The following is a 24,648-nucleotide window of genomic DNA, read 5'->3' as shown; positions in this document are numbered from 1 at the left end:
GCTGTCATAGAAGGTCACGGGGTCTTGTCAATGATATACAGGAATTTTGCTAGCAGGGATAAGGAGGTAAAATCCTTTTGTATAAGGCAATGATGAGGCCACAATTGCATCCTGCATACAGGCCAGGAGGCCTCATTTTAGGAAGAAAGTAGAGTTGCTAGAACGAGTACAGAAGGGGAACAAAGGGATGCCCTTACCAAGAAAGGTTTAAATTCTGCAAATTGCAACATCTGGAGTGTAGACACCTAAGAGGTGATCTGATTGAGGTGTGTAGAAGGCTTTGGATGGTGCAAACAGGCTCAGGTGATGGAATCCTTCCTCTTGCTCAGATTATAAACCTGAGGGGGCATAGATATTTGGCTGATGCTACATAAGCTTGCTTTCTTGCTTCATATGCCTCTATTACTATTCCAGTTGTAGAACAGATGTTACAAAATTTGCTTTTAGCCAGAAGGTGGTTGATTTCTGGAACAAACTTTCAGCTGTTGTAATTGATAGCTTAAATAAATTCAAGGAAGAAATGGACAAACTCTTGGAGTGAATGGATGGGTGAAATGGGAAGGTCTTTTTTTTTTTTTTTTTTCCACTGATGCTTTATAAGCTTGCTTTCTTGCATCATATGCCTCTACTAATGTTAATGCTAAAGGAAGTTTTCAGTATCAGAAAACAAAGATACAAAGGTTTCTTTAAACTTTTATTCTTTTTAGAGACTTGATTTTTCTCTTTCAGAATCAGATATCACTATATACAGTTGTGTTATAACATCCTCAGTTGGGATTACAGTAAATCTGGTCACCGATTCTCTTTAAAAATTACAGGCTCTGAAAAAGCCTTTGCCTTTTTATTTACCCAATTGTTATTTTATATTGTACTTTATACGTGGTCTTATAGTTATTGTTACGCTGCTTATTTTTATTTTAGATAAAGAGTTTTTGAAGATTACTACTTAATACATGTAAAACCATTATTTCGTTCGAATCTTGCAGCCTTTGTTTTTGTATAGAGTAGTAGGGAATTCAAATTTTTAATTCTGGTAACTAGGCAGCTCCAACGTATAATAATATAGCGTAATACGCATCACTGCATTTAGGATTCTATTAGATAGCATAGTATTAACAATCAATTAATTAAATTTATTGATCTCATTAATTTAAAATATGCCCCAGGCTAGAGCAGCAAAGCAAATGGGCACAAAGTGGCAGGAGTGCTGTGACTCGGGGGAGAACTGAGGGGGGAAATTCTCCAACGCATCACAGCCTAAAAAAATCTGCAATTTGTGAAATGGTAGCCGAACTCTCTGGAACAGAACATGATCTAGCCAAGGAGGATGTCTTTGTGTGTGTGTGTGCCAGGTGCAGAGAGTGTATAGAAATTAGGCATCAACTCAGCATTCTACTGGGCGTTTATGAGAGCTTGAGGTGTGTGGTAGATGCCCTCGAAGAAATTATGAGGGGCCCGCCAAGCTCTCAGCTGCCCAACTCAATGCCAGAGCTCACTCCTGGGCATCAGGCAACACAGCGGCAATCTCCAAGGCAGAATGCACTGGTCCCAAAGGAACTAGTTATTGTTGGTGACTCTATTGTCAGGGAGACGGGGAATATATTGTGTAAAAAGGATAGATGGAACAGGACCAGGGTATGTCTGCCAGGGGCAAAAGTTGATGCTGTAAAGCATATATCATCTTTTAAAGGCACAAAAGGTGATATTGTTGTACACGTTGGCATCAATGATATTAAGAGTAGGAGATCTGCAGATTTACTTAAAAAGTACAGGTCAATGTTGTGAAAAAGTCGTGAATTAGAGATAAATTTGAAAGTGTCTGCAATTCTGCCCAGACACGATAGGAGGGAGTATATGATGAGAGCCTTGTCAATCAATTTGGCCCTGGAGGGAATGTGCAAGGCTCAAGGGGTAGAATTTTTTTCAGCATGTCTGTGCTTGTTAACAGGAGAGACTGCTTCTACAGGAATGGGATACACTTAAATAGAAAGGGTGCAAGAATATTTGCTTATGCTATCAAGGCAGTGATAAGTGAGTCGGAAAACTGCTAGCTTGGGGGGATTCACAGACTAAAAGGTTAAAAGTAGCCGCAGGCAGAGGTGAAGGTGATTCTTGCACAACTTCTATTAGAATAAGTAGCGACTGGTGCTGGGGTTTCAAGGACTGATGGCAGTCATCGTGAAACAGGTGGGTATATGGGATGTGTTAGGGTAACTAGGAACAAGAATAAGTGCATGTATACCAATGCTAGAAGTATAGTAAATAAATTTAATGAATTTGAGGTGTTGGTCAAGACATCAAAGGTGGATATTGTTCGGATAGGGTGAGGTGAAGGTGATTCTTGCACAACTTCCATTAGAATAAGTAGCGACCTGGAGCGAGGGGTGCTGGGGGTTTCAGGGACTGAAGGCAGTCATTGTGAAACAGGTGGGTATATGGGATGTAACAGAATGGTACCCAACAGGAGCTAGAAGAAAACCTGGAAGACAAAGGCAGAGATGGATAGATGAAATTCATGAGTTTTTGGGTAGTAAATGGATGGCCAGTGCTCAAAACAGAAGGAACTGGAAAGTTGCTGGAGAGGCCTTCATCCTGCAGTGGATTGAAAATGGCTGATGATGATGATGATATGGGATGTGTTAGGGTAACTAGGAATAAGAATAAGTGCATGTATACCAATGTTAGAAGTATAGTAAATAAATCTGAAGTGTTGGTCAAGACATCAAAGGCAGATATTGTTGGGATAGCAGAGACGTGGGTCACACAGATATAAGGAATGCAGAACTGGAATTTGGGGAGTACAACGTGTACAGAAAGGATAGGAAGGGAGGGGGTGTTATGCTGTTAATTAAGAAAAACAAAATCAAAAGAAGTGCATCCAGTTGATATAGATGAACAGTGCACTGTTGAGTCAGTTTGTTGTGACATAAGCTCTGCGAAAGCAAAAATAAAGAGTAGGGGTGTTTTACAGGCCTTATGACTCCAATGAGTACAATGAATAATTGTACAGAGAAACAGAGTGGGCTAGTAAATCAGAATGTCTTATAATGGGGATTTTAACTTTTCAGGTATTGACTGGAACTTGTGGGTTGGTCACTCACACACTAGTAAGACTTTTGTGGATTTATTGGATGATTGTTTTCTGCAGCAGCATGTTCGAGAGGCAACCAGAGAGGGTAATACTCTTGATCTGGTTATCAACAGTGATCATTCGTGTATTAAGAATTTGCAGATAAAGAAACCACTAGGTGGCAGTGATCACAGTGTGCTGATGTGGGATTTACTTAAAGATATAATTACCATCAGGGGTAAAGGAAAGGGTTTTTGCTTCCGTAAAGGTGAGTACAGTGGTCTCAGACAGTTTTTAAATTCTGTACAGTGGGATCAACTGACAATGTTACCAACAGTAAATTTTAAGTGGGAAGCATTCAAGGAATTAATCGCGGATATTACTAAAAGTTTCATACCTATTAAGAAATATTGTTCAAGGTTTAGGCCTAAATGGTTATGGTATTCCAAGATGTCATGTACAGGCAGGTCCCATAGCACAGCCATGGGTTCCCCCATTAGTGCCCAATTTAGCTATGGAAGAGTTAGAAGTCAGGATTTTTGGATTTGCAATTTCCCATGCGCAGATGGAGAAGATATGTTGATGACACATTCTCCATTATACAAAGGGGGAGGAAGGATCAGGTATTTAATAGTTGCTCCCCTTTTATCAAATTTACTTTAGAGGTGGAAGCAGAGTGAACCTTACTATTCCTTGACGTGTTGGTTATTAGGGAAGGTGGCAGGCTTAAGTCCAAGGTATTTAGAAAGCTGATGTGCCGGGGTCAATATACCCATTATACCTTGGCACAGGCCAGCCAACGCAAAAACAGTGTAGTCAAGGATCTAATAGACAGGGTGTGGTCCCACTGCAGCACCTCCGAGGATGAAGATAATGAAATTGCTCGGGTCACAGCAGACCTCAAGAAGTGTGGCTACCCACAGAGGGTGTTGGACAGAGCCATTAGAGGAGTAGAGTCCACCCGTAATGAGCAGTTCGCCCCTGTGAGCACTGCATATATTCCATACCCGGGCCTTTCAGACCACATTGTACGTATAATTCGGGGGTGTCATATATGCTGTGTGCAACTCCCAGGTCGGAGGTTGCACACAGTGATATCTCAAGTTAAAGACCCCATATCCAAAGGGGCCAGCAGTGGGGTGGTGTACGAAATCAAATGCCCGGATTGTGGGGTGTGTTACGTGGATGAGACAGAGTGGCGATTAAAAGACTGGATGGGGAGCATGTAAACGCAATAAAGTCAGCAAATTATGGGAAGTCTGCTGTGGCAGAACATTTCTGGGAGAAACAACATCAAATTTCCCTGGAGGATGCTGTCATCACAGATCATGCATAAGGGTTCTGGGACCGTAAATGGCTTGAGAGCTTACGTATTGGGGCAGCTAGCAATACTGTTAATAGGGATAGGTGTGTACTTCTACACCCCCTCCTGGAAACCGTCGTTCTTGGACGTGATGAATGGTTTCAGCTAGCGCGCTCCAGAGTTATTTCCGGTCCTGGTGTGCAAATGGAAAATTCCAACCGCGGAACCATGTGACGTGTGCTGTGGATCTGCTATTTAAGGATGTGCTGCACAGTACACATATGCTGCTGAGGAAGGAGACTGCTGCCTCCGAAAGCTACAGCAAATTTTATCGCTTTTAATTTATATTTTTATTGTATACTTATTTTAAATAAAGTGTTTTTAGTTACAGTATTGAATTTATTTATCTTCTGGCTGGTGTGAAGCTTAATCATCAACATGGCTACAAAGGAACTGAATGCAAGAAATAATTTTGATATCATATATTTGGATTTCAGGAAAGCTTTTGACACTGTTGCGTATGGAAGACTATTGTACAAATTGGAGCAGAATGGTATTAAGGGTAAGATGTTACAATGGATAAAAGGATGGTTGAGTGGGAGAAGACAGAGGGTGGTAATAATTGCTTGAATGACAGCTTCTTTATCTGAAGATTATCTCCGTAAATGGGATTTGAAATTGGATAAGAAAAACATGACCAGGGAATAATAAAAACCTTTAAGACCATTTATAGATTGTCAGATATGAGGCGAAGAATCATCCAGTCTATAGACGAAGGTTTGGGAACATCATCCGATATCGCAAAGCAATTAACTGTTCTAGATGCACTTCATGACAATGAGTGCCTGGAATGAAGTTTCCAAAACCTGCATGAGCAACTTTTTCAAAAAATGTGGATTAATTATTCATGATGGGCAACTAAGCCACGATACTGATCATGTTGAAAAGCCTGAAGACATGCGTGAACAGGATTTTAACGATTGGGTGGACATGGATGGTGATCTACAAGTTACTACAGCTTTAACAGATGAAGAAATTGCCCAGTCTGTTACTGATATTTTGCTGAGGAGAAGGAGGAGGAAAATGAAGATGAACCCGAACAAATTCCAGTTACAAAATGGCAAATTTGTGAAGCTATAGCTGTCCCGAGGAGAGTGTTGGAAGAAACTGGAGCAAATGATCGTGAATATACTCTTAAACAATATTGAAAAATCTATAAATAGACGTTGTAGTGATAATTAAAGCAATCTGAAATAAGTGACTATTTTAAATTATAATCATATTACAAAGTGTTGTTTAATTAATATATATATTTATTAAGCATGCACATAAGTATAAATTAAATTTATTTTTATTTTGCTAACCTGTGGATAATATTCTTCTGATTTTTACATATAATTTAATTGGTAATAAAGTGTAAATTTGTGCTTTATATCTTTATTTTTATAGCCTCTAGATAATATTTGTCGATTTTTGCTTATTAGAATCAAAATTTAATTTGCAAATGTGATCACTATGACTGGCACTTACTGTGTATGTGTATACAGTGAAACTTCTCCTAACGGACACCTCTCTTTAATGGACATCCCTCTACAACGGCCATTTTCAAATTCCCCAACTCTCCTCTACTGGTTTTAACGTGTTTTCAGCTTCTGCGGACAGGCAATCTGCACTGTTTCGTTTAGATTAGCACTTAATTTGATCTTCCCATAACGGACAGCGGGCGGGCTCACGGCCCTTTTTTCTAGGAATGTTTCTTTCACGTATTGCCTCAATCGTGTGTTTATTTTCTATTTCCGATTCTCTGAATTTTATCAAGGTTTACGTTGTGGTTCTAAACCCTTTTTCAAGAATTTTAAGGCATGTGTAAAACTTCTGATGAATTCGGTGTGTGCAGGGGGGGGGGATTTTGTCGGCCTTTCGTCTTTTGAGTTTCAGTTTTCAGTTTTTTTCAGTGGCGTGTGAAGTGCACAATGTCTTCTCGTAAATATTTAACTTTAAAAGATAAAGTCGAACTCATTAATGCGTATGATCGGCAAAAAAATAGTGTTCGCAATCTCGCTGCAAAATTCAAAATCGGGAAGACGCAGGTAAGCGACATCCTAAAGAAAAAAAATGAACTGCTCAAATAATTTCAGCAACACGGAAATGATCACATTCACAAAAATCATTCCCGAAAACTGTTGGACTTCAAACTGACAATGTTACTTATGAGTGGTTTTGTCGCGAACGTGCTAAAAAAAAATTTCCCTTTAATGGGCCTATTATTAGGGAAAAGGCTTTGGAGGTTGCGAAATCTATGGGAGTAAATGAGTTCAAAGCTTCTGTGGGATGGCTAGACAAGTTCAAAACTCGGCATAAAATTTCTTGGAAAACCGTAAGTGGCGAAGGTGGATCTGTTGATACTGGGGTTGTAACAGAGTGGACCGTCAAATTGGAAGATTTATGTCGTGATTTTGAAGCTAAGGATATTTACAACTGTGACGAAACAGGGTTGTTTTTTAAAGTTCTTCCTGAAAAAACAATGAGTCTAAAAAACGAAAAGTGCCAGGGCGGAAAAATTTCTAAGGAACACTTGACTGTACTATTGTGTACAAATATGCTGGGAGACTTTGAACAACCTCTTGTTATAGGAAAACCACAAAATCTTCGTTGTTTCAAGGGCATCAAGTTGAATCTTTTGAATGTTGACTGGAAGTCTAATAAAAAAGTGTGGATGTCACGAGATATCATGAGCGAATGGATAAGTCACTTTAACCAAAACATGATTCGTCCAAACAGAAAAATTATTCTTTTCATGGATAATCTGCATCTCACCTGCACATTGAATTGTCCAACATTCAAATCGTTTTTCTGCCATCAAACACATCTGCAGAGTGTCAGCCCTTGGATCAAGGGATAATAAAAAATTTTAAACTTCACTACAGAAAAAGTGTTTTAAGACATCTCATTGCAAACATGAACGATGTAACATGTACGAGTGACCTTGCAAAGAAACTCAGCATCCTAGATGCGATTCAACGGATTTCCTCTTCGGTAAATGCAATTAGAAAACAAACTGTCGTGAACTATTTTGCAAAGTCTGGCTTCTCAAACGCAAAAATTGAAGTTGTGAACAGCAATGTGGAGCACCAAGAAGAACAAGAACTTCAACATCTATTGATAATGTACGATACTTCCGCCACAAGTGACCCTGGCTACAAAGATATAGACTCGAACCTCACTACAGAAGATGGTGCTCTAGATATCAACGACATTATCATCGATATTTTTCAAGAAGTTCCTCATGAGGATGAAGAAATGGAAGGAGGTCATTCTGTCGAAGAACATATTAACGATGAACCACCGATGAAAATAGAAGCGCTCATACAAATCAATCATTTTAAAATGTTTTTCGCCGCTGAAGAAGATACTGAAGGACTTTCGATGGTTTCTTCACTCCAAACAAATGTTTAAAACAAAATTATCAGCCGGAAGAAGGTGCAGAAGAAAATAAGTGATTTACTGTATGTATTTTTCTTAAGATAAAGTCATAATATGCATAGCACAATTGTATGTATATTATTTACAAAAATATTGTGCAAAATCTGTATATATTTTAATTTTACATTAAACATTTAACGATTTTTCTTTCTTTCTTTTTTTTTTCTCCCTCAAGACTTCTTGTTAGCAGACACTTCTCTCTAAAGGACACATTCTCGTTCCCCATGGCTGTCCGCTAAAGGGAAGTCTCACTGTATATATATAAAAATATGAAATGTAATATTAAATCACGAGTTTAACCCAGAAATTTCAGGTGATACACAAAGATAAATAAAGGTATGACAGATGAACCAAAACGTGCAAAGCAGCAGTAAAGGATGCAAGGTTTATACATGCATATAAGATTTTTAAGTCTGATAAATTTTGATGTAGGTGCAAAAATGGAAGTGAAAAATACACAAAATGCCAAAAACTAGAAGGGTGAGGATAGCAGGAATAAGTATTGTAGGTTTGTAAAAAGAAAGAATATGAATATCCTATTGTTATGATGAATTAGGAGAATTATAGGCTGAATTGCAAAGCCAATTAGAGGTGAGGGAGCTGTAAATTAAACTGATTAATACAAAATGGCTAAACAAATAAAATAAAAGGTGAGATGGCAATCACCAGAAATTGGTGGTCAAATTTAGTTATAAGTCGAAAAAAGGGGACAGCAAAACAGCAATGTCTTTTTTTCTAATGTAAAACACAAGCCAAAGGATAAAAAGCATAAACATAAATAAAAATGAGAATAAAAAAATATTTTGCTATCAAAATAAATGAAAATAAAATTTATAATCAAAATTATAAGGATTAAAAGGGTTTTTTTAGAAAATGGCTTGCGAACTTTACAGCTGATATTATGTAGACAAGAAATTAAAACTGGAATTGATAAAAGAAATATGACTGTACTAGACTACTGCCCCATTTTTTTTTCTTACTATTCCATTTAACATATATACCAGGTGGTTATAAAATAAGCTTCCCTATTTCAGGAGACCCTAGTGTCAAAAACGGTTAGAGATAGCACTGTGAAAATCGGTGGGTATGCCATTTAGGGTATGGGGAAGCGATTTGTGGAAGAAAAAAAATTAATTCAAATTTCCATCACCAGGGAAGAAATTGGCACTGTAAACAAGAGATGGAATACTTAACTTAGGATTAGATTTTAATATCAGAACATAGAAATCTATGGATATTGTTCTATGTGCTTTCCTTCACTCGAGATGACATTCTGAAAATGTAGGACTGCATGCGACAGTTTCACGTAGCATCTCATTGGGCATGTTGGCTACATGCTGTTTAATGCTTACTTTCAAATCAACAAGCATCTGTATGCCGCCACGGTAAAATATGTATTTTGGGTATCTCCATAGCCAGAAATCACAGGGATTGAGATCTGTGATGGGGCTGGCCAGAACTGCAGCAAGTCTCTAGAAATTATGCGATCATTACCGAATGTTGGATGGAGCAGTTCCTTCACTTGTCAACCAACATGGGAAGGGGCACCATCTTGAATGAAAACTACGGCCTCCAAACATTGCCTTTCTTCCAGAGAGGGAATAATGTGATCTCTTAGAAGAGTGCAGTACTGTGCACTAGTTACTGTACACCTTACAGGGCCATGAGGTGTAGACTCTTCAAAGAAAAATGGTCCGATTATAAACTCTGCTGTGAATCCACACAATACTGTAACGTATGGACTTTGTAGTGGTCTTTAATGCATAGCAGGTGGACGAGAAGTTCCCCATATTTGGCAGTTTGTGCATTTACAGTCCCATGAAGAGTGAAATGTGCCTCATCAGACCACAAGATCATCGAGCCCATGTATCATCAAGTTCCATACAATCCAGAAATCATAGAGCAAAGTCTATTTGTTGTTGCTGATCACAAGACTTTAGTTCTTGCACTATGTGAATCTTGTACGCGAACCCACGTAAAATTATTCAGTTCAATTCTCTACACACCTCTGGCGCTAATGACTGGTAGCGTTGCACATTCTGACAATTGCAACTGCCACTCCATCCTCCACCACCACCACCATTCCAATACGTGGTCATCCCCTGCCTGGAATTACACCCGGCTCCCTGGCCACTTAAAATTTCTTTATTAGTTTTCAAGCTCCACTGACATCAAAGGTCCTTTACACAAACCTTTAAGTTTTTGATATTTACGTAGTGCTGCATTAGCATTACTATTATTCTAGTAGTACAATTTTACTAAAAGAGCAAGTTCCTTTTTTGAAAGAGCTATAATGGTCACTGACCGTGGCCTTTCTGCTTTTATCTAACAGGATGCCATTTGCATAAGCAACGTGCCTTGAAGTAAATGACAACTTTTACATATGTGCGGCACAGTTTTACCCCTGGTGGCATAAATTTGAACTAATTATTTTTCCTTCTATAAATCGCTTCCCCATACCCTAAATGACATACCCACCAATTTTCATAGCCTACTAACCGTTTTGACATTAGAGTCTCCCGACTAGGGAAATTTATTTTATAACTACCCAGTATATATAAATATTAAAATCATACCTGAAATATACACATACTTGCTTAACAACACCATTCAATTCAGTCCAATTAATTATATATTTTTCAAAAAAAAAAAAAAAAAAAAATTGATTCCAATGCATCATAGGGCTAGAAAAAAATCACCACAGTGGGATGTCAATATTTATCCCACTGGGCATATGCTGACTAACTGTTAGACTAGAAAGGTACCAGTCCTTAATAATATAATTTAAAACTAAATACAGACTACTTTACAGACCATCTTGAACGAAGTGGACATAGAAAGCCAAGCATGGGGGCTACGAATCAACAAAAAGAAAACAAAGGTGAAGGTCAGCATGACTGCAAGCAAAATCACGATCAAACTAAACAATGAAAAACTAGAGCAAATACACCGCTTCAAGTATCTCGGAGTACTCATTGATGACCAGCTGAACTATGAGGCCGAAATCAAAAGCAGAATTGAACAAGCCAGGCAGGCATTCACCAAGTGGAAAACCCTCCTCACCGACAGAAGCTTGAACATCATACTCAAATTACGCACATTGAAATGCTACATCTGGCCAATACTGCTCTACAGTGTAGAAACCTGGACTCTAACATCAGCCACTACAAAAAAGCTCCAGGCCTTTGAAATGTGGCTCTACCGAAGAATGCTGAAAATCCCGTGGACAGCCAAGATAACCAACGTACAGGTCCTGCAGGACATGCACACGGAACGAGACTTGCTCAAAACCATCATCAGCAGGAAATGCAAATACCTAGGTCACATCGCTAGGAACCAACAAAAATATCACCTACTACCACTCATCCTGGAGGGAAAGATCGAAGACAAGAAACGCCCAGGCAAACCAAAAATGGCATGGCTAGATAACATCAACACCTGGCTTCACATGACAACAGCACAAATTCTACACGCAGCGCTAGACAGAGAACAATATCAAAACGAAGTCGCAAACGCCATTCGGCAGCATTAAAGAAGAAGAAGAAAACTAAATATAATTTAGAATTAATATTATATTTTTTTTCACGTAACTTCTTATTTCTTTTTTTATTCCCCTATGTATCCACCTTTAACCAATCAAAACATCAAATTTACAGTTATATCAATAATTCTTTTTATGGCTAATCTCCATTTTGTGGGTGCACTTTGTCAGATGTAAGACAAAACCCTTGCAATTAAAGTGCGAAATAGGACAAAATCCCCTGGGGAAAATAATAATATGAATTTTTATTCTTATCATTTGTAGTTTATGAACACTTCTGAGATGTAAAATATTACATTCGTTATATCATAAGCCTGCAAATAAGGATGGCATTTAAAGCACAATATTGAAAATCTCATTAAGCATTAAGGTTCATTTTACATTCATTAAAATTAATAAGTTTCATATTATAATAAAGGTAATTTTACTTCCATTTAATACCATGACCTACAGCATTCAGAAATTCCTCGAAGGTCTTCCTCTCATTTACATATTCCAGACAGGTTCTTAAAATGCTATTGATATTCCTTTGTGGCACATTTCACTCATTTTTTGGAGGCTCACCAAGAGAATCCTTTATCAGGACTGTTGATACATGAGCCTGATCCTTTCTAATACTTTCAATGACCTTCTAGATGACTGGGTGGTCATGCCCCACAAGCAAGATTCCCATTTTTGCATAGGTAGTAGTGGTATGTGATGCAAGAAAGCAAGTGTATGAGCTTATGCAGCATCAGCCAAAAAAAAAAAAAAATCACACCATTCCCCCCAAATGCCTGTCCAGTTCCTCCTTAAATTTATTCAACCTATCAACTTCCACAACGACAGATGGAAGTTTGTTCCAGCAATTAACCACCCGCTGGCTAAAGGCAAATTTTCGCACATCTATTCTACATCTGTCTTTTCTTAATTTGAATTTATGCCCCCTTACGTTTGTAATCTGAACAAGTGGAAGGATCCCATCAGAATTCAGCTTGCTCAACCCATTCAAGGCCTTATACACCTCAATCAGATCACCGCGCAGGTGCCGAGTCTCCAGCCACTGCAATTTGCAGAACTTAAGCCTCTCTTGGTAAGAGGATCCCCCTTCATTCCCCTCACAAATCTTGTTGCCGTTCTCTGTACACGCTCAAGTAAATCTACATCCTTCCTAAAATGAGGCCTCCAGACCTGTATGCAGTACTCAAGCCATGGCCTGACCATTGCCTTATATAGAGGGACAATCACCTCCTTTTCCCTGCTGGCAAAATTCCTATATATATCATTGACAAAACCCCATGACCTGCCCTGGCAGCCTGTCTGCACTGCTCAGAAAACTTCATATCTGACTGCACAATTACTCCCAGGTCTTTTTCTTTTTCTATCACCTTAAGCGTAGTACCACACAGTTGGTACGTTTCTCTGGGATTACTTCCACCCATATGCAGTACTTTGCATTTGTCAAGGTTAAACTTAAGTTGCCACTTCTTAGCCCATCTGCCCAAATTATCTAGATCCTGTTGCAGTAGCACACTGCCATTAACAACCCTGCCAACCTTTGTATCGTCTGCAAACTTCGACATTAAGCCTGATATACCTTCATCAATATCATTGATAAATATACAAAACAAAAGTGGACCTAACACCGAACCCTGTGGGACTCCACTTATAACATTAGTCCACGAAGAGCAGCACCCATTGATTACCACCCTGTCTTCTCCCACTTAACCATCCTTTTATCCATTGTAGCAACTTACCCTTAATACCATTCTGCTCCAATTTGTACAATAGTCTTCAATGCTCAACAGTGTCAAAAGCTTTCCTGAAATCCAAATATATGATATCAAAATTATTTTTTGCATCCAGTTCCTTTGTAACCACATCATAATATCCTATCAAATTTGTCAGACAAGACTTTCCCTTAACAAACCCATGCTGTGTCTGAATTATTGCTGCTGTCTTGTCTAGATGATCCTGCAATGCATCTTTAACCAGTGACTCCACAGAAGTTAAACTAACTGGTCTGTAATTACTCGTGTCACCCTTCGATCCCCCTTTGTGAATTGGGGATACATTTGCACATCTCCAGTCCGTGGGGACCTCCCGAGTCCAAGGATGCTCTCATAATTATGGCTAAGGGTTTGCTTAGTTGCTTTGCCACCTCCTTTAATATAACTGGATAGATCCATCCACCCCAGGTGCTTTTCTTATGTTTAACTTCAACAATTTCTCCTCCACTTTGCTTTCAGTTATTACAAAATCATTAAGTATCCTGCTACAATTTGATACCCTTCTGCCATTTTCAAACCTTAATAATTCCTCATGTGAATGTAGATGCAAAATACACATTCAGTTTGTTTGCTATCTGAGGAGGATCATCAACACTCGAACCATCGATGCAAGTGGACCAATCAGATTCACCCCCTTCCTTTTAGAGTTTACATAAGAAATCCTCGCTGTTTTTCTTAGCATCTTTTGCCAAGGATTTCTCGTAATCTGCCTTAGCCTGCCTAACCTCCTTTGTGACCTGATTACAGACTAGCCTATATCTGTCATAGGCTTCTGAGTCGCTTGAAAATTTATATGCATTCCATGCATTTTTCTTCTCTGTCACGAGTCTCATTAGATAACCATTTAGGCCTAAACCCTGAACAATATTTCTTAATAGGTATGAAACTTTTAGTAGCATCCACAATTAATTCCTTGAATGCTTCCCACTTAGAATTTACTGTTGGTAACATCGTCAGTTGATCCCACTGTACAGAATTTAAAAACTGTCAGAGACCACTGTTGGTGTGATCCTCCTCATCAATGGTTTCTTAATGGACATTCCATAACTGTGGTGGAAACAGGGTAGGAATCATTCTCATGCATATTGGAGGAAGGACTCCGACAGGAAGAGTTGGTGGCTGAATGCAACGACAAGTGCTAAACACAAAGGTGCTACTGAAATAGTCCGTTAGGCATTCCAGTCCTTCAACACTGGGTATATTCTTCATCAGATAATCCATCCCATTGGCCACTTTGTCTACAGGAAGAAAAGCCAGTCCATTCAACATGCCAAAAAAATGTTTCACTCCATCTTGACTCCTGTATACGGCAATCAGTGCTAAACGTCACACCTTGCTCCATGTACTTTGATGGTAGAAGCAGCCACGAGATCACACGTGGTCCCAGGACTATAGAAATAACATTGATCATTGCACATTCAAAGTTGGCCATCACAGTGGTGGGATCTGGATTAAATCCCAGATGTTCACATTTATCCAAGATTGCCTGGAGGAGTCTTTCATAGGTTGATTGAGACTTTGCAGACAGAAAGGCATACACATGTTACAGCAGATGACCCAAGAGGAACCCAGATGGTGTATAATTGCTGGAACAGTCTTGGTGCTGTTCCAAATATTCCATCCATAAATCATGTGGTACTGCTGGCTAAATGTTCAAGTGCCTGTTTGGTTGCACACACAATAATTCTCCATTGACTTGGGTTCATTGTCATAAATGAGGAAATTCTGGAGCCACTGTAGTTTTCCATTCACCACTGATATGCTCCAATTCTCATAGAGATGTTGGGTCCTTGGGCAATGCTCCTTTCTGTAGACGTCAAACATTACGTTTCAGAGAGTCAAGTTGACCAATGGCACAACCGGCTTAAGTGGTTGTTGACATATGGCATCTGCAACAACATGCACGGGTTTGGCCCTACTGGTCAAAGCAGCTGTCTTTATGGTGTTCTTTACTTTGGCTGCATTAACCTTGTTAGGATCTGGGTCATGGCTGTGTTCAGTCACAGAAAGTAGTTGTTTCACCTCCATTCCATACGAGCATAACCTTTGCAAGAAAGTGCATTCCTCTGAGAACATTCCCAATGTATTTGAGATCTATAATGCAATAACCTGAGGTTAATTCTGATTTAATCCCTGACAGGCTGCTAAGATACAAGATTAGACAGGTTAAACTCTAAAAAAATTCTGTTGGAGATTATATTGTGATATTTCTTTTCTTAAATCAATCCTTAAACAAAAGGAGTCTGAGAAAAAATCATAAATTTATGATTTAAGATTAATCCTTAAAGGATGGATCTTTAATAAGTTAAATTACCCATGAAGTACTGTACACCTAAATATGTATATTATGTACAGTAGAGACAGTACAAATAAAATTTAAAATTCTGAAAACTGAAAAAATGGGGGCTTTTGTCCGGATCCACACCTTGTCACCCATAAAATGAAAAACCAGGGTTTTCTTTTTTTCCCTTGGCATTATTTTTTTTCCTAAGCAACTACTTACTCTGTACAAATCTCAAATCTACCCTACTGTGGAATATTGTTCACACATCTGGGGTGGTGCCAAAAACCTTCTAAACTCCATTTAAAAGAGGGTCAGATTAATTAATAACTTGATCTTACAGTGTCTCTCAATTTTGTTTCACAAACATTCAGTTCTTACTGAATGCCTTTTCTATAGATACTTCCTTGGGTACTGTTCCACAGTGGTATCTGAAATTCCCCCCACTCTTCCAAACTAGTCTGAACACATGCTGCAACCAACCAGCATCCATTCACTGTCCAAACTCAGAACCAACTTTTCCTCTTCCTCATTTATCCCTTTACTTCTGTTTTCTGGAAAAACCTTCCTTCACATGTATTTCCTAAAAATTACAATCCACAAAGATTCTAGTCTAATGCCAAGAGGTACCTTGTCTTCTCAACCTACAATCTGCACACAATACTAAGTATTATATGTTTTAATATCATTTGTGTTTGCAATTTTCATAAAAAAAGGGGGAAAAAAAGTAGGGGGTATATTTTCTATCTGTGGATTTTTACTACTTCATCAATGTTACTAACAGTTCTATACACTCACATTATCCTTTTCCGTATAACTGATTATATATAAATAAGATACTCTGACTTTACAAACCCTTCACAGCACTAAGCCAGGGGTTAACAAGCAGCAGAGATATCATCTCGCTGGAAATATCATACAGGATACTTAGAACAGCTTTAATGCAATTAAATTAAAGAAAAATTTCCACACCTCGAGCTTTATTACCTGCAACTTTTCTGACTGATGCTTCTCAAAGATATTTATATTACAAAATTTACCATCAGTTAACATCGTTTTTCCCTAATTCAAACACTTTTATAAATGTTGTGATTCATTTACTTTTAGTACTTTTTTGTGATTTGTCTTAAAAGGAAAAATATCAAATTAGTGAATGGAAATACAAGTTTTTGTCTCAAGCAACTGAATTAATTTTGTCATAATTAGAAATCGTAAAAGTGAAAGAAAGACGGCAAGGAAAAAAGGGGGAAAAAAAAAAAAGAGAAAGAAAACGTAAATTGGGAATTGGTAACTAGTGCAATATTCTTGCAAAAGGTTTGTTACTTTTTTTTTTTTTAATTTTGTATGTGCACCTGCCATCATTGAAATACTGCTCGAAAAGCTGTTTCGCAACACGTATGCCAAATACAATGCCACGCTACAAGATTGGAAATGTTATTGTTATGAGATAAGAATAACCTAATGTTGTTTCACTTACTGGGTCTTCGATCGTTTGTTCGTCTCCACCTTCCTCTGCCACATCGTGAGTTTCATCATGGTTTTCACCATTTTCTTGCAATTCTACTCCAACGAGAGTTTCGCCTTCGTCAGTTTCTGTTATAGGGTCTACTAAAACATCCGCCATCTTTGCTCCTTTTCCAATGCACACTAACCAAACAAGTTTTAAAAGAAAGGAAAAATTTTTATTTAACACAAAAATAGCAATGTTGTATGCTGAATTTTAATCGATATTTTTCAGTACAAAATTTAATAACGTTTCAAACTGGAAAAGAAATTAAAATTCACAAATAATTTTAAAAAAGCCGGTAATACTTACAATCGTTCACCTACATCCAACAAACCCGCAATGACTCTCTAGTTCCTATCCCATAATTCCAATGGTTGCTTTTGTCTTTATTATTTTCCAGAACAACCTACAGAGGGCGAGCTAAATAATATTCTGAGTGTGATGTAGTCTTGTGATATGTTTTGCGAAATATCCTGTGAATTCTTCCTCTAACAAAACATTCATTTGGTTTTTCGAAGAGAATTAACGTAAAATAAATAATTACTTACGTATTTAATCTATATTAATTTTAATTTACTTAGTTTAGTTCCCTGTCTTGTAATCAAACGATAAAATGTCCGTTGCATTCGTTCCACATCAAAAAGGAAGACCACCAAATCCAGCTCAGATACAGAAAGTAAGTAACGATTGACACCACATCATATCAAGCGGTGTGTTTTAATATCTACACTGTGCCGTAGCTACCATGTAGGCAGGCAAGGCAATTTCCTCCTGGCCCGGGCCCTTTAGGGGCCCGGCGTCTTTGGCTGTCTCCTCTTTATGCAATTTTCCTTAATTAAGTAGGGGCCCGAACATGTTCTTTGCCTCCTGGCCCGAAAAAGGGTAGCTACACTACTGATATCTACAGTGACCTTATTTCAAGAATTCTAAATATAAACTACTCAGGTATTAGATTCAGTGTTTTCAGTAGATACTGTTCAACAGCACGGTTTTGTCTAAATGTCTACATTACAGTAATGTGTAGGTGTGTGTAAACAATTCAGTTAAATTCTTCAATTTACACGTTTTCATTAAACTGCCATCCAAACAGCATGAGATGTTCTTTTAATATGGTGTGCAAGGATAATGCCATGATTCAGAAAAAAATATATTTTAAAGCGCTGGAAAAACTATTAAGGCTCCTATTAAAAAAAAAAAAAAAAAAAACTTCCTTAGTTTCTCTTTTTGTTGACTAATAAACTAAGCTATATGTGATATAAATATTTAATTTTACTTATCAACAGTCTGACATGCTGACTGCTGTTGAACAATAAGACAAATGAATCCTTCATTCCAAATGTAAAGGTATTTGTGTTCTGTATCTTGAATAGGAGCTTAATTTGGCTTCAAGCTGCATCTGGGTTGGATGTTAATTTGGTACTAACAAGCACGTAGTTGGTGGTTAAGAGATAATTAGCATCTGGTTTGGAGGATAAAGGCCCTTGCGCAAGTTTTGATTTTCAAGTTGCAGGATTAGTGATGCCAAAAGGAGTCGTTCTAGTTGTCTGGGTTATGACAACTTTGGATGACCCAGCTTATAAATGACACCCACCTTTCAATGAATATTAAGCATTAACAATGTAACTTATTTACATCAACAAATATTTATAATGACTACTAGGGGGGCTTCACCCCCTGCTCTTGCTTCTTTTGATAAAATAAAATACGATACTTACAGAAGTTTTCGACACTGTGTGTGTGTGTCTCTTCCTCAACTATGAATACATAAATATATTACATATGGAAATCAAGAATGGTACCATGTGGTCATGCTAGATAAACAAAGTGTGTGCACGAGGTTTATCTAGCATGACCACGCCAAAACAGAAGCTTCTGTTACGTATTTTAGTATTTGTTATGTATTACCACATGACCCGCATCCCCTTCTCCCATTGGCTGAATAAATATCACTAGGAGGAAAATTATTTTATGTATAGAAAGAAAAGGTAATTATATTGGTTAAGAATGTAAATAAACAAATCTCAATAAACAAAATCAAAGGAATGTTGTCATGTACTGTAATACCAGTTTTAAATTCATGCATAATATGGGCCAACCGGGCTAGCAAGGTGTGTAAAGTGATATAAACACTCACCAAGTATGGAAAAACAGACTGTGGCAGAAAATTGAAGCTGACTGAAAGAGACTGCCGAAAATGATTGCAGCCCAAAAACATGAAACTGCTGCCTCAAAAATAACAGAACTTATGTGAACCTCAGCGATCCAGTTTCTAGCAAAACAGCTCAGTGAGAATTTCATAAAGCTGAAATTTATGGCAGAGTCACTATTGGCAAACCACCTCATTAGTGAATGATAAAAAGAGGATGCAATGGTTTAAAGACAAAAAATAGGACACTTTTATGATTGGAAACATATTTTCAGATGAATTCATCATTCACACTTTATCCAACATCAGGGAGAATTTGTTTGGTGAATGCCAAAGGAAGTGTATCAACCTGACTGTCTTGTGTTAACTGTCAAACATCAAGAAGGATCAACAATAGTTTGGCAGCAATATCTTGTTATTCTTTAGGTCCTGTCATGACCCTGAATGGGTGAATTACCACCACTGATTACCTTGATATTCTGAGTAGCCAGGTTCATCCCATTGTGCAAAAAAATTGTTTCCCACAAATGATGCCATGTTTCAAGATGATAATGCTCCAATCCATACAGCCAGATATATCAAATCTTGGTTTAAGGAGCATAAAACTGGGGCTAAGCATCTTTCATGGCCTGCACAATCACCAGGCTTGAACATTATTGAGCCACTATGGGCATATTTGGAGAGGAGAATTAGAAGCAGAAATGTTTCTCCATGAAGAATGGTCCAGTATTCCATTTAAGACAGTTCAAGATTTATTTGAATCCATTCCATGTATAATATTAGCCATTTTTAAAGCAAAAGGCAGCCCAACTTAATGCGTGGCTGTAACTGTTTCCTTGAAAGAAGGTGCTGGGAATTTCCAGGACTGCTGGGAGTCATCATAGAACAAGTAAATACTTAGGCTGTGTTAAGGTAACTGAGAGTTAGAACAGATGCATGTATATTTGCATGTGGACCAATGCTAGGAGCATAGTAAATAAATTTAATGAATTTGAATTTTCTGATCAAGATGTTAGGATTTCAAAGCTGTATCACACAGATATAAGGGATAGAGAATTTGAATATGGGAGTACAATGTGTACAGAAAGAATAGAAAGGGAGGAGGGTCATGCTGTTAGTTAAGAAACAAAATCTAAAGAAATGCATCCAGTTCATATGTGTGGCCAGTGCAATGTTGAGTGTGTTTGGTGTGACATAACACTGGGAAAGCAAAAATGAGAGTACTAGTGTGTGATAGGCCTAATGACTGATGAGTGCAACAAACAGCTGTACATAGAAATTGAGTGGGCCAGTAAATCAGAATGTCTTATAATGGGGGATTTTAACTTTCTAGATATTGACAGGAACTTGTGGGTTTGTTGCTCACAGATTAGCAAGACTTTTGTGAATTAATTGTATGTCTGTTTTCTACAGAAGCATGTTAGAGAGGTAACAAGAGGGAGTAAAACTTTTGATTGATTATCAGGAGCAATTATTCATGCATTAAGGACCTGCAGATAACCACTAGTTGGGAGTGATTATAGTGTATTGATTTGGGATTTACTTAAAGATATAACTACCATTAAGAGGGAGAGTTTTTTGCTTTCGTAAAGGTAATATAGAATTTAAAAACTATCTTGGGCAGTTTTTAAATTCTGTACAGTGGGACCAACTGATGATGGTGCCATCAGCAAACCCTATATGAGAAGTGTTCAAGGAATTAATCATAGAAGCTACTAGGCTTTTCAGACCAACTAAGAAATACTCTTCAAGGTGTAGGCCTAAATGGATGTCAGATAAACTGATGAGACTCTTGGCAGAGAAGAAAAATGCATTGGATGCATATAAATTATCGGATGACACAGAAGCATATGGTAGATATAAGCTAGTCTGTAATCAAGTCACAAAGGATGTCGAGCAAGCCTTCGCTTGCTCGGCCTATGAGAAATCTTTGGCGACAGATGCAAAGACAAACCACAAAGACTTCTTTACTTATGTAAACTCTAGAAGGAAAGGAATGAATCAAATTGGTCCATTCAATATCGAGGATTTAACTGTTGATGATCTTGTTCAGTTTGTTAAGTCACAGGTAAAAGAGGTAATGCAGATCATTAAGGCTGCAATTATACTTCAGACCCAGCATGGGTTTTTGTTAATTAAGGAGAAATCTTGTTTGGCCAATTTGATTGGATACTATGATGTGGTCACAAAGGAACTGGATGTAAAAAATAATTTTGATGTTATGTACTTGGATTTCAAGAAGCCTTTTGGTACTGTTGCACGTAAAAGACTGTTGTAGTATGGATTGGAGTAGTGTGACAGTAATGACAGTATGCTATTGCAACAGTATCCAGAAAAGTTAGACAGATGGGCTGTGAAATGGCAATTAAAGTTTAACCTTGATAAATGGAAAGTACTGCATATGGGTAGCAGTAACCCCAGAGTAATGTACCAACTGTGTGGTACTACACTTAGGGTATTAGAAAATGAAAAAGACCTGCAGGTAATTTTGCAGTCAGATATGAAGTTCTCTGAGTAATGCAGACAGGCTGTCAGGATAGCTCATGGGTTTTTTCAATAATATACAAAAATTTTGCTAGCAAGGATAAGGAGGTGACACACCTCAGGCCACACCGTGATACTGCATACAGGTCTAGGAGGCCTCACTTTAGGAAGGATGTGGAGCTGCTGGAATGAGTATAGAGAAGGGAAGATTGGTGAGGGGAGCAAAGGGATGCTTTTACCAAGGAAGGCTTCAGTTCTGCAAATTGCAGCATCTGGAGATGGTACCTGCAAAGTGATCTGATTGAGATGTTTAAGGCTTTGAATTTATTGAGCAAGCTTAATGCTGATGGAATTCTTCCTCTTGCTTAGATCAAACATGAGGGGGCACAAATTCAAATTGAGGAAGGGCAGTTGCAGAATAGATGTATGGAAGTTTGCTTTTAGCCTGTGGGTAGTTGATTGATGGAACAAATTTCCATCTGTTGTGGCGCCTCCGTAGCCAGGTGGGCAGGAGCAGCAGTGTGTAGCACACGCTTCTTGATTAGACCGGGGTTCGAACCCGTGACCACCAAATACGGAGGATGCGGAAATGACCACCGCATATACCCGGAGCAATATGGCCTTAGTTGCTAATGCTCCTGAAAAAAACCAAATAATAAATAAATAAATAACCATCTGTTGTTGTGGAAGTTGATAGCCTAAATAGATTCAAGTCAGACCTAGACAAACTATTGGAGAAAATGAATAAATGAAATGAGATGTTTTTTTTTTTTTTTTTTTTTGGCTGATGCTGTATAAGGTGGTTTTTCATCATTTGCCACTGCTAATTCTAACTGTTATTACAGGCATTTCCATTATTTTGTGCAACCCCTGTACTTTCTTATTAAAAAAATTAACTATTAATAAGGAGTAATTATAAAGATTGTATATGCAATAACAAATCTTGCTAATTTTCTTTTTGCCACCATAATAACTTGTCATGTAGTTGACTGATGATGTTGCCAGCAACAAGCTTGGATGTGTAGAATTAAATTTATCATTTGTGTGTCATTAAGTTGATTATGAAAAAAATTAATCATAGATTTAATGACATTTTCCAGTAATGCCCACACTGGGCAATTTCTTTGGTCTCTGCTGTTCTAAAGTGATGCAGAACTGGTCAATGGCTCACACAAGTACCGAATGATGAGACAACTATAATTTGTAAGGGCAACTCATGCTAACTTTAGAATTTACTGAATAAGCAAATGTCACCCTATTTTTGTATGAATTCTTAATGACAAATGTGCTTGTGTATATGAATGCCACATGGCTATATCTTAATCTTCTGTCATCGTTTTTATTCATTGTAGGCCATATTGCGCCATATATAATTTTTATAAAAATGCATATGTTCTATAGTTGATTTGCCTGTTTTCTGGTTGAAAAGTCTTAGTTTTCAGGGAGGGAACCATGCCTGAGAGAAACTAACTCTGTGTTGTTATGAAAGAAGGCCCAGAAAAATTCTTCATATTGTTGATAGGATTCAAAGTTAGATCTTTTCCACCCAGTGTGGGGAGGACTGGAATTCTATCCACTGTCAACCTTCTGTCACTCATGCCCTCAATTTAACACAGATGCTTGGTGGAATCTGTTGTGAGGTATCCCTTTTTGTTTTTATTATAAAAAATTAAATTTTAGCTGTTTGAAGATAATAAAGCACTCAAAATGTACATTGGTATTATGTTTATTTCTGAATTGGAAATGTCTACATAATGGAATCTACTTTTCATGGTATTTTCTTACCACTTCAAATATTGATGATCCTGCTCAGATAGCAAACAAACTGAATGAATATTTTGCATCTACATTCACACATGAGGAGTTATTAAGGTTTGAAAATGGCAGAAGGCTATCAAATTGTAGCAGGGTGCTTAATGATTTTGTAATAACTGAGAGCAAAGTGGAGGAGAAATTGTTGAAGTTAAACATAAGAAAGGCACCTGGGGTGGATGGGATCTATCCAGTTATATTAATAATAATAAATAAATAAATAAATTTTCTCTTTATACTCCGGGACGACCAAATGATCAGAGGAGTTCACAAGATAGACAGAATACAAGAAACAGCACTGTATTCAGCAGTCACGGGCTTGAACCCCGGTCACGCAAGGCACGTGTACTTATGCACCCGTGCGCCTGACCACTAGGCTATTGCAGCCAAAGGAGGCGGCAAAGCAACTAAGCAAACCCTTAGCCATAATTATGAGAGCATCCTTGGACTCAGGGGAGGTCCCCATGGACTGGAGATGCGCAAATGTATCCCCAATTCACAAAGGGGGATCGAAGGATGACATGAGTAATTACAGACCAGTTAGTTTAACTTCTGTTCCAGGTAAAATAATGGAGTCACTGGTTAAAGATGCATTGCAGGATCATCTAGGCAAGACTGCAGCAATAATTCAGACACAGCATGGGTTTGTTAAGGGAAAGTCTTGTCTGACAAATTTGATAGGATATTATGATGTGGTTACAAAGGAACTGGATGCAAAAAATAATTTTGATATCATATATTTGGATTTCAGGAAAGCTTTTGACACTGTTGAGCATGGAAAACTATTGTACAAATTGGAGCAGAATGGTATTAAGGGTAAGTTGCTACAATGGATAAAAGGATGGTTGAGTGGGAGAAGACAGAGGGTGGTAATCAATGGGTGCTGCTCTTCGTTTACTAATGTTATTAGTGGAGTCCCACAAGGTTCGGTGTTGGGTCCATTGTTGTTTTGTATATTTATCAATGATATTGATGAAGGTATATCAGGCTTAGTGTCGAAGTTTGCAGATGATACAAAGGTTGGCAGGGTTGTTAATGACAGTAATGGCATTGTGCTACTGCAACAGAATCTAGAAAATTTGGGCAGATGGGCTAAGAAGTGGCAACTGAAGTTTAATCTTGACAAATGCAAAGTACTGCATATGGGTAGAAGTAACCCCAGAGAAACGTACCCACTGTGTGGTACTACACTTAAGGTGGTAGAAAATGAAAAAGACCTGGGAGTAATTGTGCAGTCAGATATGAAGTTTTT

General features: G+C 37.9%; 2 protein-coding genes across 3 annotated transcripts in view; one reads left to right on the top strand and one right to left on the bottom strand.

Annotated features, from left to right (window-relative positions):
• LOC150082493 (polyadenylate-binding protein 2-like) overlaps positions 1–17,315 on the bottom strand; it is a 98,901-nt gene extending 81,586 nt beyond the window's left edge. For both annotated transcript variants that reach the window (XM_090378650.1, XM_090378649.1), the window contains exons 1-2: positions 17,264–17,315; positions 16,925–17,094 (exon numbers count right to left, since the gene is read on the bottom strand). In XM_090378650.1, the coding sequence (XP_090234776.1) occupies positions 16,925–17,071 (147 nt within the window). In that variant the 5' untranslated portion in view covers positions 17,072–17,094; positions 17,264–17,315. The remainder of the gene's footprint in view (positions 1–16,924; positions 17,095–17,263) is intronic.
• Positions 17,316–17,401: 86 nt separating this feature from the next.
• Positions 17,402–24,648, top strand: part of LOC150082492 (uncharacterized) — a 75,753-nt gene continuing 68,506 nt past the window's right edge. The window contains exon 1 of the mRNA XM_090377529.1: positions 17,402–17,630. Coding sequence (XP_090233655.1) covers positions 17,568–17,630 — 63 coding nt within the window. The 5' untranslated portion in view covers positions 17,402–17,567. The remainder of the gene's footprint in view (positions 17,631–24,648) is intronic.

Source organism: Mastigoproctus giganteus, chromosome 7, assembly GCF_048544385.1.
Source record: "Mastigoproctus giganteus isolate SK-2022 chromosome 7, ASM4854438v1, whole genome shotgun sequence".
In the NCBI taxonomy this organism is placed as follows: Eukaryota; Metazoa; Arthropoda; class Arachnida; order Uropygi; family Thelyphonidae; genus Mastigoproctus; species Mastigoproctus giganteus.
Note: the sequence above shows the minus strand (reverse complement) of the source record. Positions and strands in the feature narration are given on the sequence as shown.